We start from the raw sequence: 17,011 nt of genomic DNA on the forward strand, positions 1-17,011 counted from the left end.
CGATAGTGCTGCAGTAGGGGAACAGAAGTATTTGTTCAGCGCATCTTCGATCGTTGTTGTCGTACGTTGTCCTATGGCGCCACATTCACCGGCAATGCAAAGTCGGTAATTCTAGTAATGATCGCTAGCAAGATATTCCAGAATCTATCAATTGAAACCTAAGGAGGACGACGAAGGAAGGGTTACGCTGTTAGGTGAGTATATTCGTGTGTAAATGGCTGTTGAGCACGTACGATAAAGGCGTCCCTGAATGAACAGCAACTGTCAGTCCAGTATCATTATCCACGCGGTGCTATCTCGGCTTGACCTCGCCCAATCTCTATTATTCGTGTCATGCCATGCGCTTGCAAGGCGCAAGCGCATTGTGTCGTACGTTATCGGCATTGAAGTAGATCTGATAAGAACCCCGTGATGAAAAACATTGCATGGACGCTACTCGGGTTTACGTGCGACCTGCCTTCTCGATGAGCATATCGTTTGGAGAATCTTCGCATTACTTTCTTAGTGGCTACAAAATCACTGTGTGGCTATCTTACCCTCTTCTAGTACCATTCATGCTGCGAGTGCAATTAGACTGGTAAATGGGTATGCCATACCCAACCTCAACCCACGCTTTGACCACCCCTAACCTAAACCTAACCCATTAACCACTCTAAGTGCGATATGTAGCTTCTCAGTTCAAGGTGATCAGACACTGAACGTCCTCTAACCACTAGTATTGATGCTACCTATACCAATAGCCTTACCTATCTCCCGCCTCCTTAAACCCAACAAGCTCATTGCTCATAACCCATAGTCTCTCCTCGCCCTCAGGGTTATATGTCCACTCTACGTACCCGGATTCCATAGGTCCCCACCCCTCTTCGACCGGCTTACTTACCTGACAGTCGTCCAGATACAAGCCTCCCCTCCCCTCCCACACGTGCGCCACAGCTGCCCACACCGTCGTAGCAGCACCCTGCTCTGGAGTCTTTCGCGTGGCGGCCAACACAGGATCCTTGGCATAACCAGCAAACTGCTCCTCTGGAATGAATTTGGCCAGCGCTGTGAAGATGACGCCCGGATGAAGCGATAGGCCGTGGAGACCCTTTGCCCCGTAATGTCGCTCAATGTAGTTTGCAAACCAGATGTTTGCGGTCTTAGCATGGGCATAGGCATGCTCCGAGTGGTATTCGCCGTGACGGAGCTGGAAGTTGTCGAGCTTGGGGGGGAAATAGCGATGTGCCATTGATGCTACGCTGACTACGCGTGAGTGGAAATCGGGCTTGGCGGAGGCAAGAAGCGCAGGTTTGACGAGCTGGAAGAGCAAAAAGTGCGCGAGGTGGCAGGTGCCCACCTGCAGTTCAAACCCATCTTCAGTGGTGCCTTCAGGACAGGACATGATGCCGGCGTTGTTGATAAGGATGTTGAGTTGGTTGTTACTGGCAGCCAGAAATTCGGCGGCGAATTTGCGAACAGATGCGAGGGAGTTGAGGTCAAGGTGGGAGAGCTCGACCTTGCCAGGCTCAAGGATGTCGCCAAGGGCTTTTTTGCCCTTTTCGAGATCACGGACTGTAGCAAAAATGCGCGCGCCAGTCAACTTGAGGGCGCGGACGGTCTCAATCCCTATACCAGAGCTGCAGCCAGTAATCAAAATGGTCTTTCCAACAAGCTTGCCATTCAGACCCTCATCTTTGATAATTTGCTCCGCAGTTGGGCGTGCATCGCCGGGGCCCTTAGGATTCGCGTGGACAGAAGCGTAACGCGTAAACTCGGGAGAGCTGTATTGAGCTGGGTCAAAAGCTGGGAAGGGCATGTTGCTGGACATGTGCAAAATCACTGAACTTCAGAAATAAGAGACGTTGAGTTTGAATGTAAGAAGTATGATCGGTAGACTTGATACTGCGACTTGAATTGACAGTGAAGGAATGAAGACGTCTTATATAGTACATTAGCTCGGTAGATATTCGGAGGCTGCTGCCATAATGCCACGACCAAGAGTAGAGTTCAACAAAAGATTCTCAAGTGAAAACAGTTTCAAAACATGTCGATTTCGACCTGGGGATGGGCAGATTCCCGTTCAGATTCTGATTAGATTGTTCCTTACTTCATCGGACGTGCACTTGATTATCATATGGGCCGGAGTTTTCGGAGTTTGGGCGGACTTGTTTGTGCAACAATCGTAGGTAGCCAAGACGCTTCGTTGTCTTAGCTAGCCAAAGACTAACCGTCTTCTCGAATGTCCAATGCTCAGTCTACCGATACCAATTTTCATCTCTCAAACCTTTCTGCCTTGCCTTGCCTTGCCTGCAGCCTTAGTTTTATCTTCCACCACTTTGCTCTCTTCTCTTCGCGCGGTTTTGCTCTGATTTTCCATCGCGGACGCATGACGCGTTTTACGTACAGAAGGCTGGTTTGATGGTCCGGAAGTAGCCGTAGCTACTGAGGTAGACCTTTTGGCCTTGCCTTTCGCTGTGATATCGGATACGAAGGGTAACGCTTCTTCATGCTCTTTCATATCCGCCTTTGTTTTACTACAAGTGGTCTTCGCTTTACGCTTCGGGGGTACCCTGGCCTTCGGGGCGGGTACTGGTTTTGACACCAGAGGAGTGGGCGCTGCAGAACTGACAGCTGCCTTACACCCTGCCCGTGTTCGTGGTGTTCGTGAGCCTTTTGGAGATGGCTTGAAACCGTATTTGTTCGTGGCTGGTGCGGCTTTAGGGGAAGCAACACTAGATGCTGGTGTATCCTTGCGAGAGTTCGTTCGACTGAGCGATTGATTGCCCAGCATTGAGGACTTTCTCTCAAGCTTGGGCTTCTTACTAACTGGGACGGAAGTATCGGAGTAGTCTTCATCAGCTTCATCATCTTTGTAAGGCGTCTCAATGGTCTCTTGTGCGTCCTCGAAGTGGATATCTTGCTCTTCTGAAAGGTCTTCAACGTCTCCAGGCTCGCTAATTCCAGACGATGAATCATCATCGCGTGAACCACTATTATCTTTAACAGGATTATTTTCGGCCGCCGGCGTGATGTCCCCGTTCTGGTTAACGTTCCGTGTTCTTGTTGCTCTGCGAGCGTTCGTGAAGAGTCCTCTTGGAGGCGCGGTAAGTTCTGGTAATGGAGCAGGCTTTGCTGTGTCTATCTCGGATGCTGGGAATAAACCTTCCTCTTCCTCTTCCTCTTCCATAGGTTCATTCTTTTGTCTCCTTGCAGGACGAGCATCGGGACGCTCCATGATAACCATTGCTAATGCTTTGGAGTTCTCTTGCTTCTCCATCAGCTCTGGAGTAGCTTTAGGTTCTGCCATGGGAGGTTTGTCCATCTTCAGGGTACTAACAGTAGCACCGCTACCTTCAACAGAGACGAATAAGTCGTGGTCGTTGCCATGAACGGCTGGTGATTGTTCGAAAGCGTTCGCACGTGGCCTGAGCTTACCCAGTGTGTCCAGCTTGAAAAGCTGCCGTGAGATAGGTATCATGTCTCGCTTCGCGTTCGAAGGGCGATCTCGGTATTGAATTGAGCTGAGACCTTGAAGCTCACGGTGGGAGACATTTTGTCTGGATTTTGATATGCTGGGGACTTCTTCAACTGGAGGAACGTACTTGCTGGGTGTCACTGGAACCTCAACGTCGCTGTAGTGCCCTTCCATATCGGCATCGTTGCCTTCGTGATCAGAACATCGCATCTCCGTATCACTACTCAAAATCATGCTCTGCGATTCTTCATCCGCCTCGTCCATAGAAGTGATCTTCTTCTCTGCATTGACCGCACCACGTCTGATCTTCGCGAACGATGGCGCGGGTTTGAATTCCAGCTCTTCGAACGCCTTACTCCGCTCCTTGACGGCGCTAGGACGTGGCTCCGCAGGCGTACCTCTCCTCGCCTTTTTCCTCGGTGGGGCGTCTGAGTCTGTCTCTGATGCGTTCTTGGTCGTGTTTGACGATTTAGAGCGTTTGCGAATGGTTCGACCTTCTGGTGCTGGAGTCGGCGTTGGAGAGCCTAGAGGTAATGTGGATGGCAGTGGAGAATATATATCCTTGGCCCTGTCTTGATCTCCAATAGACGAACTGCCTTCTACGAGACCGTTCTCAGGTATCCAATCGGCAGTTTTGCTTCTTTCTAGGTCGGATATAATAACCTGGTCTTCGGCTCTCGCGTCAGGCGGTTCGACCTTGGATGGAGACAGAAGATTCGACGGCCTCTGAGCTAGCTGTGTCGCAGATGTATTCTGTTTGCTTGTAGATGCTTCAGCAGTTATTGGCCCTAACCCTTCATCACCTAGTGCATCATGTTGAGACGCGAAGAGTAGTGGCGGCAAAGATGCGTTTTCCTTGGATTGCTGGGCTGGTAACGGGGCCGCTAGCTGTGAACTATGTCGCATAGACACCTCGTCGCTGATGATCTCCGGAGATGGCTTGACGGAGTGAATATTTCGATCACGGTATTCCGATGGTAAAAGCTCGGCAAGACCAACGGGAGATATGTTGTCAGCTGCATCTCGTAGCTGCGTTTGCCTAGGCCCATCAACGTTCTCTTCCCTCCGCGATAGTACCTTAGGAGATTCTGGTGAACCAGTTGAATCGCCCTCACTCAGCGCCGAGGAACTGGCTTGACTGACAGTCGTATGTTCAGGTCTAATTTCCGGCGCATCGCTGATGGGTGTGTCTCTCTTCGGTACGTCAGACGCCTTGACGATTTGTGCGGGAATCTCCAAGTCTGATCCGTGTGCAGTGTGGATACCGTGGTATGAAGAAGCTGGCGAATAAAGAACGGTCGAGGCCTTGACTCCGTTGTTGTGGTTTGGGCTGGCACAAGGTTTCGCCTCGGCCGCGATGCCACCTGCAAAATGCTTTTCTTGGCAGGCCGCCGGCTCAGGCATCATAACTGTCCCTTGTTCTGCAGTAATCCCGCCTTCAATCCTAGAACTGATATCACCACATCTAGCGGCAGTGGCGATCGATACGACGTCAATGTCCATGTAACCTTGGGCCACAACATGTTGTCCATCGTCGATACGCGAATTTAATCCAACATGCTCGGTAGAAGGAAGCGATACAACAGTCTCGGTGACTTCGGTGACAGGCGCGATATCGTTCACTAATGGCAGGTCCTCTGAGTCGAAAGCTCGATCTTCCGGTCGGTCGTTCGGTAGGTGTGTTCTTTCACGTGCGTGCGCAGAGTCGCCGTTGAAGAGATCACAGTCTTTGTCTTGACCGATTGGGCACAATGTGCCAGCAACACTGTCAAATTCTTCCTCATCATGAACTTCGCTATCCGATTTACCAGGATTCTGCAGACCCTCTTTACCATTGGACCAATCGAAGTCTTCAATTTCCCGTAAGCCTTCCTGCCAACTGTCTGCGAGCGGGCTGCTGTATGCGTAGTAGTCCGGCGGGTGCGCCTGGTTGTTGATTCGGCCATCGGCGTAAACAATCGGCGCGTCGTTTGTGTAACCTAGCTCCTCCAAAGACCAGACTACCACGTCTTTAGTGTCCAACATCTCGTGACCAATCTTTCCGGAGAAAACTTCGTAATCGACCAGCTCACCGAAGAACTCCGTGCTATAAGCTAAAGTAGAGGGTAGGTTCGGGTTGTTAAAGACGGCAAAAGATTCCTCTGAATCGTATTCCAAGTTCATGCTGTGGTGGAGGAGTAGATACGCGCAGCTGTTATGTAAACAAACTGATCTCAAAGCAACAAACGTGCAAGCGGTGTTTTGTCGACCTGGGACCTCTTGCTCTTTCACGCGTCCAAAACAAGGTATTGCTGCCAGTGGAAACAGGCGCTTCTTTCCGCTACCTTTCCATTATCGATCCGATCTTCGCATGCGCTCTTGGTTCTGTGACTGTTGAAATAAGTTGAAAGTGCAGCGCTGGACATCAGCAAGGTAATCGTGTGTTGTGGGCGACAAAGAACGTCACAATTCCACAGTGTGCTATCGCGAGACCTAATTTGGAAAACTCAAAAAGTTTTTTGCTTGTCAACGTTTGGTCTCAAAGTGAAGGTGAGTAAGTGAGAGCAACGCGTCCTCACGTGTTGACGTGGTGCGGTGTGCCTAGCCGAGCAAACCACGAGAGGTGTATCATGCCTCACCATATATGTCACCAAAAGAAAGTTGAAATCGTGTACGTATATATTAGTTTGGTTAGGTCTCCAGTTGCTGGTGGGTATCATGTTCAAGTCCCCAGCGCCTCACCAGTCTTCCAACTCTTGCTCAGCCAAAGGTAATATTATGTGCAAAGTAGGTGTTGGAGAAGAATTTGTAGTTTAGGAAAGTCGCATATGCTTTGTTGTATCGCTTGAGGCTCGTCATATAGGTATCGCATTACTGATTGAGTTGCCCGTGTCCACGGGCAGGGCCAATACGCTGCTGTGGTCAGTGCTGAATCTACAGATGTGTACGAAGAACTCACCTCTTTCCCGTATCAGTTGCGCAGCAGCAGCAGAGGAGTGACGCAGGCCAACAAAAGATCTAAGAAACATGAGTAATTGATCGCGCGCGATGGAGGTAATACCTACAGCCATGCCCACTGTGACTACGAAGCCGATAGTAGGTCCAATGACCTTACAATGACATGGGTTCTGGTCACTTTTCGCGTGTCCATAGTTAGCATAACGCGTAAGCTTTGGGCCGGCGAGTTACATACGTTCCGCACTGGAAGCACACGATCGGAAGAGGCACGAAGTCGCACATGCTGACAAAAGAAGAATAGCAAAAAAGATGGAGATGGCCTCTTTTTTCTTAGCGATAGTAGATGCGAGATGGAGTTCTGGACGTTGCCAAGTGAGGAGATGCGGAGTGGAGATAAAGACGTGGGAAGGCTGAAGTTGTGATGCTTGTTGTCGCGCTAGCCTACGTCATCTCGGGCGATCGCGAATCGGAGACACGCGTCAGCCACATCGTGCTTCTTCAATTCGATCCTTCGCATTCAACAACGCTTAGACCTGTCTAGCAAATGCAGCTATGTACAAGATGCGTTTCCATGAACTTGTTTTCGGACACTTTTTCTGACCAATGACTGGCAAATGCCTGGTCTGTATGAAGATCGGGAACAAGAGCGCGGCCAGCTTGTGAGCATGGCCCGCGTGCTCGGGCTTGTTTGGTCTTGTCTCCAAGACCTTTGTTGCGAACGCGCCGAAACGCAGAGTGTGGACGCCAAAATCAGGATCTGACGACTGCTTGCAGCCCAGTTCAAGACTCGCGCAAACCATCAAGAAGCGCTATCAACGATCAGCCCTCTATCTCTTCACGTACCAATTCCAGCTCGACAGTTCTTTGGCCTTCTTGAATCTTGCCCTTCAGGCCATCGTTATACTTGTCGAAACAAAGCCTCCACAGCCCCGGCTCGCCCTCAGTCTCAACCGCAATAAACCCCTCCCAACCCTCGAAAGTATACCGCTTCTCCCCGTTCGAGCAAAACCTGGCATCCCAAGGGCCAGCTTGGCCCTCTTCTGCGTCAACACGAAGTCCATGGCTAAGCTGGAAGATGTCCGAGTCGGTGTCTAGATATACCCAATTGAGCTGTGGCGGATCGTTTGAGATGGTAGATACAATGCCTTCGTAATCCTTCTTTGGGAAAGGCAGATAGTATCCGGTGAACGGGTGATGTGCCGGTCCTTCGTATGTCGATAGCTCAACGTACAGTCGCCCTCCACAAAGTACGATTCGACTATTCTTGAACAACTCTTTGCGGTCTTCTGGCGTCCTCGCAGTCGCTCGGCATCGCATGTGGCACCTCTCGCCCTTCCAGTCGTCATCTCCGTCGGCAGCGGCATCGTTCTTCGCGTTCTCGGTTTGACTCTGTAGGGCGAGAACGGATGTCGCGGTCAAGGGAACTGTTCCCACAAGAGCCAGCAGGCCGAAGACCATCTTTCAAGGTTTACAGATAGTGGTAATAGTAACCCGAAACGATCATGGGGGTTGTGACTTGTTGTATAGTTACCAAGGTATAGCGTGTGCTAGCTGATCAGGCCTCACTACTTAGGTATCTATCGCAAACCCCACATCACGACGCCAGAAAAAGAAAAGCTACCATACGCACCTAGATCATCTCGCGTAGAAGCCCATGACGAAAATCAAAATACGATTCTAATGTGGCTGCATATATGGAGTGCAGAAGCCAATCAGAAAGCTAGTGGGCGGATGGCTTCCGGTTCCCGCTCCACTTAGCTCCAAGATGATCGACATGATCGATAGTGAATGCCGGGGCCAATGACGAACAACAAACCCCATACGGCTGATCTGTGGAAATTCATGAGTTGCGACGCTGCTTTGGGCGAGACGCGATGACCCTTTTGAGAAATTGTAGTCGAAGCTACAGCATTAGCTGACAACTTCACGCATCTCCTGCATTAGAGCCATGGGTAAACTTGAATCGCATGCAAGCTCATGGCCAATCCAACACTCATACTCGTGGGGATCACCTCGCCGACCCGTAGATCGATGATGCAGCTTCGGCTGGTGGATGCGGGCACTTCGGACGTGTCCGTCTAGTACTTTGCGTCGGGAAGTTTATCAATCAACGTATGCTCGCTCAGTGCTTGCAACTTTCCCATTCAAACCCCTTGATAGCGAAGACGTGAGAGCTGGCGTGGTCAGCACAACTCCCGCATCGCAGGAAAGCGACAATACCGCAATTAACTTTACCCCCACCACAACCTCAACTCACACCTCCCCAAACCCCGGACAGCGAGATCGCTCCAGAATCAGAGTTCAAAATGGCGGACAACCTAACAAAAAAGTGGGTGTTTGACGCTTTCAAAACCTCTTGCCACATTCTAATTCACGACCAGCTTGAGCGACACCGCCTCCAACGCAACCGGCGGCCGTGAGGGAGGACCCGGCGACACAATCGGTAAACTAGGCAATACCGCCACCTCCACAGTATCCCCAAAGAACAAGAAGAAGTCGAAAAAGGGAGGCAACAGCAATGATGAAGAGGATGAAGAAGCGAACGAGGGCTTCGGTCTTGATAATGGATCAGATGTAAAAGGCAGCCTAAAGGTGCATATCAAGTTGGATCTGGAAGCCGACATTAAGGTCTATGCGAGAATTAGGGGAGATATTGCTATTGGGATCTTGTAAGAAAAACATGATACAACGAGTACTGTTCTCGTAGAATTATGATGCGGACGTTTAGACCCTCGGATGTGATCATACTCACCGTGCGATTAATACAGGTGATTGTAGCTCATAGCGTTGTTTCCTTTGTCAGTATGAGGTTGTATCGTGCAGCAGAGAGTTGAAGAATCTAGTGACGAAATCAAGACGTGAGTATTATGGGCTGTAAAAGAAGGCACCCGGCGGAGCAGTGCAGGCAAGCACAACGTCAGTCATTCGGGTCAGTGTTCTACCCATGGTAAGATGAAGACTGCAAGATCAAGTAAGATCGCAGACGCAATTGACTGATGGATGTGCGATGCAACGATCTACCCAACCTTTCCTGCCTCGGCTAGACGCGCTGGACCCTGAACGTCAGGCCGCATACCAAAAATAATGCTGAGAGTCATCCACAATGTAGTCGAACAATGCGCGGGCCGCTACCCCACGCCTTTCCAGAATTCCAGCGGTCACTGCATCGACTGTTCTGTTCGCGCCGCAGCTTCCACAAGCTTTCGAGAGTTCCACGACGCGTGCAATTTCGGGAAGCGCATGGGAGAATAGGGAACATGGCGGGGTATGAAGAATGGTCACACCAGCAGTTGATTGCCAGGATACAGGAGTTGGAGAAGCAGATAGGAGGGGACGCACAAAGAGTTGCTGAATTGAACTCATCCCCGACAAGCGAATTGACGCCCGCGCCTACAGAACCGCTCAAGCCATGGGAGTTGCGCACAGCCCGCAAGGCACCGCCGAAAGCCTTTGATGCTTCGAAATACAGCACACGGTTAATCGCACTGAAATTTGCCTATCTGGGACAGAAGTACAACGGCTTCGAGCATCATAAAAACAACACCACACCATTACCTACAATTGAGGAGGAGGTCTGGAAAGCGCTGGTCAAGACACGTTTGATCAATCCGATACCCACGGGCGGCGACGAAAGAAGATATGAGAGAATTGATAGGAAAACTTTTGCAAAATGGGATAGGGAAGGTGCTGATGTAAACTGGGACGGCTGCGAATACTCCAAATGCGGACGGACGGATCGGGGCGTGAGCGCTTTCGGGCAGGTCATTGGAGTGAGGGTCAGGAGCAACAAGCCATTGCCAAAAGTTTCTGAGCCTGTACGGAATGCCGAAGGAGAAAACGAAGCCGATAACGAAGAATCAGCGTCATTATCAGACGACGTCCAAGACACCCCACAAAAGCCGTTCAACGATCTTACCGACGAACTCCCATATATCCAGCTTTTGAACCGTGTGCTACCCCCAGACATTCGTGTTTATGCGTGGTGCCCAAACCCGCCAGAAGACTTCAGCGCTCGCTTCTCTTGCAAAGAACGGCGGTACAAGTACTTCTTCACCAACCCTTGCTTCGCACCTGTACCTGGATCCTCTGGACAATACAAGACCAACACCAACTACAACAACTCCAAACCCGTCGCTACCGAAAACCAAGAGACAATGCGCGAAGGCTGGCTCGACATCGAAGCCATGCGAAAAGCCTGCAAGTCGCTAGTCGGCCTCCACGATTTCCGCAATTTCTGCAAAATCGACGCAAGCAAACAACTCACAAACTTCCAAAGACGCATCTTCCACGCCGACATTGAAGAAGTGTCCTCACTGTCCGTGCCAGGCTTCCTCTCCCACCCCGCTCTCTCTGCGCCCTACACCAACGGAGAGCAACCAAAACTATACTCATTCACTCTTCACGGCTCCGCCTTCCTCTGGCACCAAGTCCGCTCCTTAGTCGCTATTCTCTTCCTGGTAGGCCAAGGTCTCGAGTCACCGTCCCTAGTCCCCCAACTCCTCGACATCACCGCCAACCCTCAACGACCAAAATACGAAATGGCATCGGACGCCCCACTCGTTCTCTGGGACTGCATCTTCCCGCACGCACACGAAGTCCGCAGCACCGAAGAGCGAGAACACGGCTACCAAGACCGACTCGAATGGATCTACATTGGCGACGAAGGAGGCAGTGAGCCAAAAGCCAGAGGAACAGCCAAAGGAGGGGGCCCTGCTACCATTGGTCGCGGAAAATGGGGTCGCGGCGGTGTCATTGACGATGTCTGGGAGGTGTGGCGGGGGAACAAAATCGATGAGACGCTTTCGGGGCTTTTGCTCGATAAGATTGCAAATTTGGGACAGTCGACGCTGGATGCGGAGGTGCCGGCTGAGCAACAGAGTATTGGGATAGCGAGGGGTGGCCCGAGGGTGTTTGATGGAGGGGATCTGGGCAGGGCCAAGGGAAATTATATGCCCGTGTTGCAGAGGGAGAGACAGGAAAGTGTAGAGGTGGTGAATGAGAAATACAGAGTGAGGAGGGGCATTCCTGATCGTGTTCAGGCGAAGGATGATGATGGGGATGAATAGGTGCTGGAGGGGTGAGACGCACGAGGGATTAGTCGGTATACAGGCCCTGCGGCTGGAATATCCGTATGCTTAATCGAGTAAGAAACACTTTATTGGGTATCATAATCTGTCGCAGTTTTTCCATGTAGCTTTGCGTTATACATGCACCGATACACACTTCGTCCCCAACCTTTTGCATGCCAATACACCCATATGTGGTCCCCCCTCCCACCTTAATCCCCGGTATTCAACTCCAAATCAATCTGCACACCGTTGCTAATCGCATAATCCGCACACGTGAGATTATCATGAAACGGCCTCTCCCCCTGCCTCTTCAGCATAATCTCATGCACCGGTCGCCCAATCTTTGCAGCAACCATGGCTTTCAACAGCTTGATGGGGTCGCTGGGGAGGCAGGGGACTTGTGTCTTGGTGCCTAGACGGTCGTTGATAGTGACGAGAATCATGGGCTCAGAGGGTGCAGCAGGAGCCGCAGGAGCAGCAGCAGCGGATTTCTTTTCTTTTGGTTTGCTGTCGCGGTTCGAGTCGCGTGGTTTGCGGTCGCGCGAGCGGGAGCGCCGACGGCGCTCACGGCTCGAGTCTCGTCGTCTGTCGCGCGACGTATCTCGGGGACGGCGATGATCGCGCTCTCGGTCATCATCGCGTCTTCGGTCGCGGTCCGAGTAATCTCGCGGTCGCCTCTCTCGGTCTCGGTCTCGGTCGTCGCGTCGTCTGTCTGGGTCGCGACGCTCGCGGTCGCCTTTGAACTTGAGGTTGCTGAAGTTCTTGGGTTTACGTGGACCGGGGGATCTCCGGGGAGAGCGAGAGCGATCGCGGTCTGTTTTGGAAGAGTCCATCGTGACGGGCTTTACTCGAGAGGTTTGTGGTGCAAGGAGGAAGGTGGAATGGAGGTAAGCTCGTGTGAGGCAGCTTGGTAGAAAACGTGACAATCTTATCGATAAGAAGCATGCTGAGCGCGTCATCCCGTTCCCCAGGCTTTCTCCCACCCCCACATTCCGCTGTCCATAGTTTCGATCCTCTAGCGAGGCTTGCTTATATTCCAACACCATGTTGACAATCATTGACCGCTTGAACTCTCCGCCGGCGCAAACATTCCACGTGCTGCAGCCAACGTCGTCAACAATCACGTACACTGTCTCGACGCGTCCTGTTCCCAAAACACTACCCGCGCTCGTAGGGTACTATGCGGGGATATTGTTGAGAGTCTCACTAGGCTTCATAAGCATACTATCGCTATGGTCAAAGTTCTGCGTCACGAATGAAGCTCAATACGACCCAACTCTAAGACTATGGAAAATGGGACATGGTGTGGAAGCGCACCTCGTCAGGCTCACAGAAGCTTGCCAATGGCGATACTTGATACCTACTGCATGTATCATGCTCTTTCTGGTTTTTCGCCGCAACTACACAGGTACCTCGCTCCCCTGACGCCATCTTCTGGTCTCTAAGCTAAGGCAATCTACAGAAGAATCCCTCACCATACTCCGCGGCCTCGGTGTCCAGACCTCGACTACATCTTTGACGTATCTCCAGACGCCCACCACGCGCTTTATACCCACCACGAGCATACAGGACGTTTTCATACACGAGGCGTTCAAGGGATTCGAAGTGAGATTTTATCTCATGGTAGTAGTGGAGGACGAGGAAAAGGTCGTCGTTGTGTTTCCGAGATTGCTACCGAGAAGAGAAACGCTAGAGATCGTTTGGAGGGGCGTAAGAGGAGGATTGTGGGAAGACAGCATGAAGAGTGCAGACCGGGAAAAGAACGTTGAGAGCAAAGCAGCGGGGACGGTAGAATCGTAACATGAATAAAGTGCTCCAATATATGTCGTAACAACCACATGATTAGAACCTCGTCCGCGTCCTACACATGCTCTGAGGGTTTGCGTAAGCCTCCTCATTGAGCTGCCGTAACATTGTATCCATACCTTCAGCTTCGCTACACTTTTACAAGCATCAGAGCTCCCCGTTTACAACAGTCCATCCGGGTGCTCTAGCCTCGTGGTAGGAATCACGCCTGCTCTGGTCTTTTTGGTATCAATCTCGTCCTATCCAAACCCCAATACGCCATATATCCAGACCCATACCCGTGCCCAATTTTCTAGTACCTATACCTAGTACTGTAGTCCTTCGGCGACACAACCAGACCTCTACCCTTCTTCGCCCCCCGATATACCGTCTCAATGATATCAATAAACTCCTGCTTATCCTCCAACACCCAGTTCAGCTTGTTATTATTTCCCGTTCCAAAATCACACATCATGTGTTTGTTACGGAAGAAGAACATGACAGTGCAAGGATCGTACAGCTCGTACATGGCCTTGAAATCGGGGACTTCGTCGAGATCGCAGAGGTAGATGGCGCAAAAGTTCTTTACACGGTCGGCGATCTTGTAGAGTACCTCGTCTTGCGACATGCAGTCGGGGTCCGAGTCCCGGCCGAAGCGGATCAGAACTAGGCGGTCCTCCTCGCTGAGGATGGCTTGGTCGACGTGCCATCCTGTGCGCAGGTGGGGGAGGACTACGGAACCCATGGTGGGTGGGTGGGTATGCGCGCGCGCGTGGAGTTTGGGTTGGAGGTGGGTGGCGGTGGAGGATAAGAGGTCAGAGTATGTGGGGTTGACGACTCGATACGGCGCGTGGATGTGTGCTTGATGCGATCGTAGGATAGGAATGGGCTATGCGTCAAAGATATTCGTATTGTTATGTATGCGCAAGTGTCGAATAAATAAATGGGTGTGCTGAAAGACAGTTGCGTGAGGCAGCTATCGCGCCCGTGATCTAGAAAGTTCGGGACATCCCGAGATCGCCCCACCATTCCAAAGTTGTGTTCCTCCTCAACCTCGACCTACAAATCTTCTACACTTCTCAACTAACTTGTTACTACCCACCACTCCTGTAGCCTTCTACCAACTGGTATCGGACTAATGATATCGCTCTGTCATCGCCCCATCTTGTTGGGTAGCAGCAGACAGTCTTCGTATGCGGAATCGCACAAGAAAGAACATCTAGCATGCTTTACTGTATGGTGCCACTTTTACGAGGAAGCATGCACGTAAGACGCCTAGTTCACTGTCCTTAGCAGCCGATCATCTCTCCAACGCTATTTCTGTGTCTTCGGAACATCGTTCGGGTAGCTCTGCCTGTCAGAGAATGAGCTGATCACCCTGGAGTGTTGTACAGAGTTGCTAGTCAATGGACCTAACTGCAAAATGCTCGTCTTCCAGTCCAGCTGCCTAGGACCCTTAAGTCTGTCTACAAGTGGGGCGCACTCTATCCTGATTGTTGAATTGAAAAGGGGCATTACCCAATCATAGCCCATCTATCCACGATGTGGGTGTGGGCGGGACGCCCCGCACGGGACCGGTAGGCCTTAGCGGAGTAGGGTCCGTCGACGTGTATACAGGTGCAAGCCGCCTCCATCACGCACATGTTGCAGCGTTACCGGAGCACAACAATGTCCAGATCTCTATGCACTGCATTTACAGTACCAGTGACTAAAGCCTGCAGGAGTATGTGTTCAGGATGTACGCCAGCACTTTACCACGATTTGACAAGGTATCACCAATGCTTTACACGACCATCCTAGGCCAGTCGAAAGGGTCTTAGCTTGACGCAAAAGGCGTCGTTTAGAGAGCTTCGCAAGTACGAGTAGGTGCGTGCGTTTGTGCTAATCTAAGTGCAGACAATTTCAGGTCAGAGGTGTAGCGCGCCTACTATAGTAATGGGTAGCTGAAGCCATGCATCACACCAAATGCCGATTCGCCCTCGCTGTTTTCGAAACACCCCACAGTAGCCTCACTGTATAGATTGGTTTGCCGTTGATGGGCATCGAATAGTGCAAAGATGACAGCGGTGATACCATTTTACGAAGTCTGTCGTCGATACTATTTCACGATGTACTGCATCGTCTCGTACCTAGGGCTCAGACCTTGAAGAAGTCTCATGCTAAATCCGGATAGTGATACAATTGCCATTGAGTCGGCTAGAAGCAACCTCAGTCTAACACAGGTCTGGCTACAATGAGCAGCCTTTGTTATGTCTCAGTGGACACATGCTTTCTCAATGATGACAATCGACAGGATATTCGCTTGATACTGCTTCTCGGTCCGATATCGTTTAACACACTGGCGTATGCCCACTGTATAGAAGTGGTTAGATCTACGCCAGTCAGTAAGAGCATTGCGCCTTCGGACCGTCAGTGTGCATACCGCGATGTACATCTCGAGCTGGAGACTCGACTTCACGCATATGGATGGACTTCTTGGTATAACACACGCTACACCGCTCTTCCGCTATATGCGTACTTAGTGCATCTTCTGGTTACCTAAGTAATCGGTATCATGCATGTATTCAATAGGCCAGCCTTTCATACGATCACGCTGTAGAGAGCCACGATCACACTGGACAGGTTCACGGTGTACTAAGTTCTCTTCAGAACTCGCATACGACATGACCGGTCTCGATGGGGGCATTTACGATGACCAGGAGGGTGCTGATGGAAGCTATTCGGCGGCAATGATACAGACTTACATGCAGACCGAAACAATATTCGAAAAGGCTGTCGAACATTTTCCAACGAAGCCTAGAGGTCGAAAACTCAGCCATCTGGCTATCGAAGTAGGCCTGGCGACTGTTTTCATAGGCTCGACTCTTACTTGGCTTTTCAGGCATCCGATCTTAACGAGTGCCTTTAAGGGGTCTAGATCAGAATGGCACACTGTAGGACAAGAGATTGTCTAGCACCTTCCGGGAAGAAACGGAGTACGAGGAATTGCTTTTACCACCTTCCAACTCTACAAAAGCCCCCTCCGTTCCTCGAAACCCTTATTATCCTCACCATTATCTATTGAACACTACAACCAGACAACACATCTCACTCACCAATACCTTCTGAACAAGATCAAAATGTCCGACTATACCGGCCCCGGCATGTACGAGGTTCTCCCCAAACACGCTCCGGAAATAAGCCTGAATGTCTGAGGTGGTGCAACAACTGCTGGCACGCCCATTAAGATGTAGTACGTATGCTTACCACGGCCGAATATAGCCGTCCTCGACTGATCGATTACTAGCCCGAGGACCACCAAAGCCATCAATACCCACTTTGAGATTGTATCGGCGGGAGGCTACTACGCCCAGCCCGAGAAAGGTGATTGTGAATATCACATCATCTGCGCAAACTCTGGTTTGTACTTGTGCATGAACTGTAAGCCAGTCGCATCTTCCTACGACATATTTGTCCCCTGACACCTACATCCATCTAGATTCGGGTGGTGACTTCGGCAAGATCACCGCCGAGGTTCGCCCTCCTCTTGACAACGACGTGCGCTGGAAGATTGCACACACTGGAAACGGTACCTACACGTGAGTTCTCTTCTCCCGCGATTGTATATGGGTAGGGATACGACCTAACGTATACCTTAGCACAGAGTTGCTATCAGTCAATCAGTCAGTTGTCAGTTCATCTTTGCGGTTCAAACTGTCAGTCTGGAGGTAGTGAACTGACCTGATTGACTGCCAAGACATTTTTTAGAATCGCGAACTGAGACTGA

At 50.9% G+C, this 17,011-nt stretch overlaps 9 protein-coding genes across 9 annotated transcripts; 3 read left to right on the forward strand and 6 right to left on the reverse strand.

Moving 5' to 3' along the window:
* Positions 1-742: 742 nt before the first annotated feature.
* On the reverse strand, positions 743-1,795 carry J4E82_009472 (uncharacterized protein; the record flags this gene model as incomplete). The annotated part of the gene is made up of 1 exon (XM_051735696.1): positions 743-1,795. One exon carries the CDS (start codon positions 1,793-1,795, stop codon positions 743-745), a length of 1,053 nt encoding a protein of 350 aa, XP_051584567.1.
* A 462-nt stretch (positions 1,796-2,257) lies between these two features.
* Positions 2,258-5,617, reverse strand: J4E82_009473 (uncharacterized protein; the record flags this gene model as incomplete). The annotated part of the gene is made up of 1 exon (XM_051735697.1): positions 2,258-5,617. The coding sequence occupies one exon, from the start codon at positions 5,615-5,617 to the stop codon at positions 2,258-2,260; it is 3,360 nt and encodes a 1,119-aa protein (XP_051584568.1).
* Positions 5,618-6,288: 671 nt separating this feature from the next.
* Positions 6,289-6,673, reverse strand: J4E82_009474 (uncharacterized protein; the record flags this gene model as incomplete). Its single annotated transcript, XM_051735698.1, has 4 exons — positions 6,289-6,346; positions 6,393-6,451; positions 6,499-6,568; positions 6,627-6,673. 4 exons carry the CDS (start codon positions 6,671-6,673, stop codon positions 6,289-6,291), a joined length of 234 nt encoding a protein of 77 aa, XP_051584569.1.
* Positions 6,674-7,210: 537 nt separating this feature from the next.
* On the reverse strand, positions 7,211-7,849 carry J4E82_009475 (uncharacterized protein; the record flags this gene model as incomplete). The annotated part of the gene is made up of 1 exon (XM_051735699.1): positions 7,211-7,849. The coding sequence occupies one exon, from the start codon at positions 7,847-7,849 to the stop codon at positions 7,211-7,213; it is 639 nt and encodes a 212-aa protein (XP_051584570.1).
* An 848-nt stretch (positions 7,850-8,697) lies between these two features.
* On the forward strand, positions 8,698-9,064 carry J4E82_009476 (uncharacterized protein; the record flags this gene model as incomplete). The annotated part of the gene is made up of 2 exons (XM_051735700.1): positions 8,698-8,720; positions 8,773-9,064. 2 exons carry the CDS (start codon positions 8,698-8,700, stop codon positions 9,062-9,064), a joined length of 315 nt encoding a protein of 104 aa, XP_051584571.1.
* A 584-nt stretch (positions 9,065-9,648) lies between these two features.
* J4E82_009477 (uncharacterized protein) lies at positions 9,649-11,457 on the forward strand (the record flags this gene model as incomplete). Its single annotated transcript, XM_051735701.1, has 1 exon — positions 9,649-11,457. One exon carries the CDS (start codon positions 9,649-9,651, stop codon positions 11,455-11,457), a length of 1,809 nt encoding a protein of 602 aa, XP_051584572.1.
* Positions 11,458-11,669: 212 nt separating this feature from the next.
* On the reverse strand, positions 11,670-12,293 carry J4E82_009478 (uncharacterized protein; the record flags this gene model as incomplete). Its single annotated transcript, XM_051735702.1, has 1 exon — positions 11,670-12,293. One exon carries the CDS (start codon positions 12,291-12,293, stop codon positions 11,670-11,672), a length of 624 nt encoding a protein of 207 aa, XP_051584573.1.
* A 1,265-nt stretch (positions 12,294-13,558) lies between these two features.
* On the reverse strand, positions 13,559-13,990 carry TXNL4A (Thioredoxin-like 4A; the record flags this gene model as incomplete). Its single annotated transcript, XM_051735703.1, has 1 exon — positions 13,559-13,990. The coding sequence occupies one exon, from the start codon at positions 13,988-13,990 to the stop codon at positions 13,559-13,561; it is 432 nt and encodes a 143-aa protein (XP_051584574.1).
* A 2,482-nt stretch (positions 13,991-16,472) lies between these two features.
* Positions 16,473-16,823, forward strand: J4E82_009480 (uncharacterized protein; the record flags this gene model as incomplete). Its single annotated transcript, XM_051735704.1, has 3 exons — positions 16,473-16,477; positions 16,532-16,665; positions 16,724-16,823. Coding segments are annotated over 3 exons (239 nt in total), but the record flags the coding sequence as incomplete, so codon positions are not given.
* Positions 16,824-17,011: the final 188 nt, after the last annotated feature.

Source organism: Alternaria postmessia (assembly GCF_024291825.1).
Source record: "Alternaria postmessia strain BMP 2775 chromosome Unknown scaffold_91, whole genome shotgun sequence".
In the NCBI taxonomy this organism is placed as follows: domain Eukaryota; kingdom Fungi; phylum Ascomycota; class Dothideomycetes; order Pleosporales; family Pleosporaceae; genus Alternaria; species Alternaria postmessia.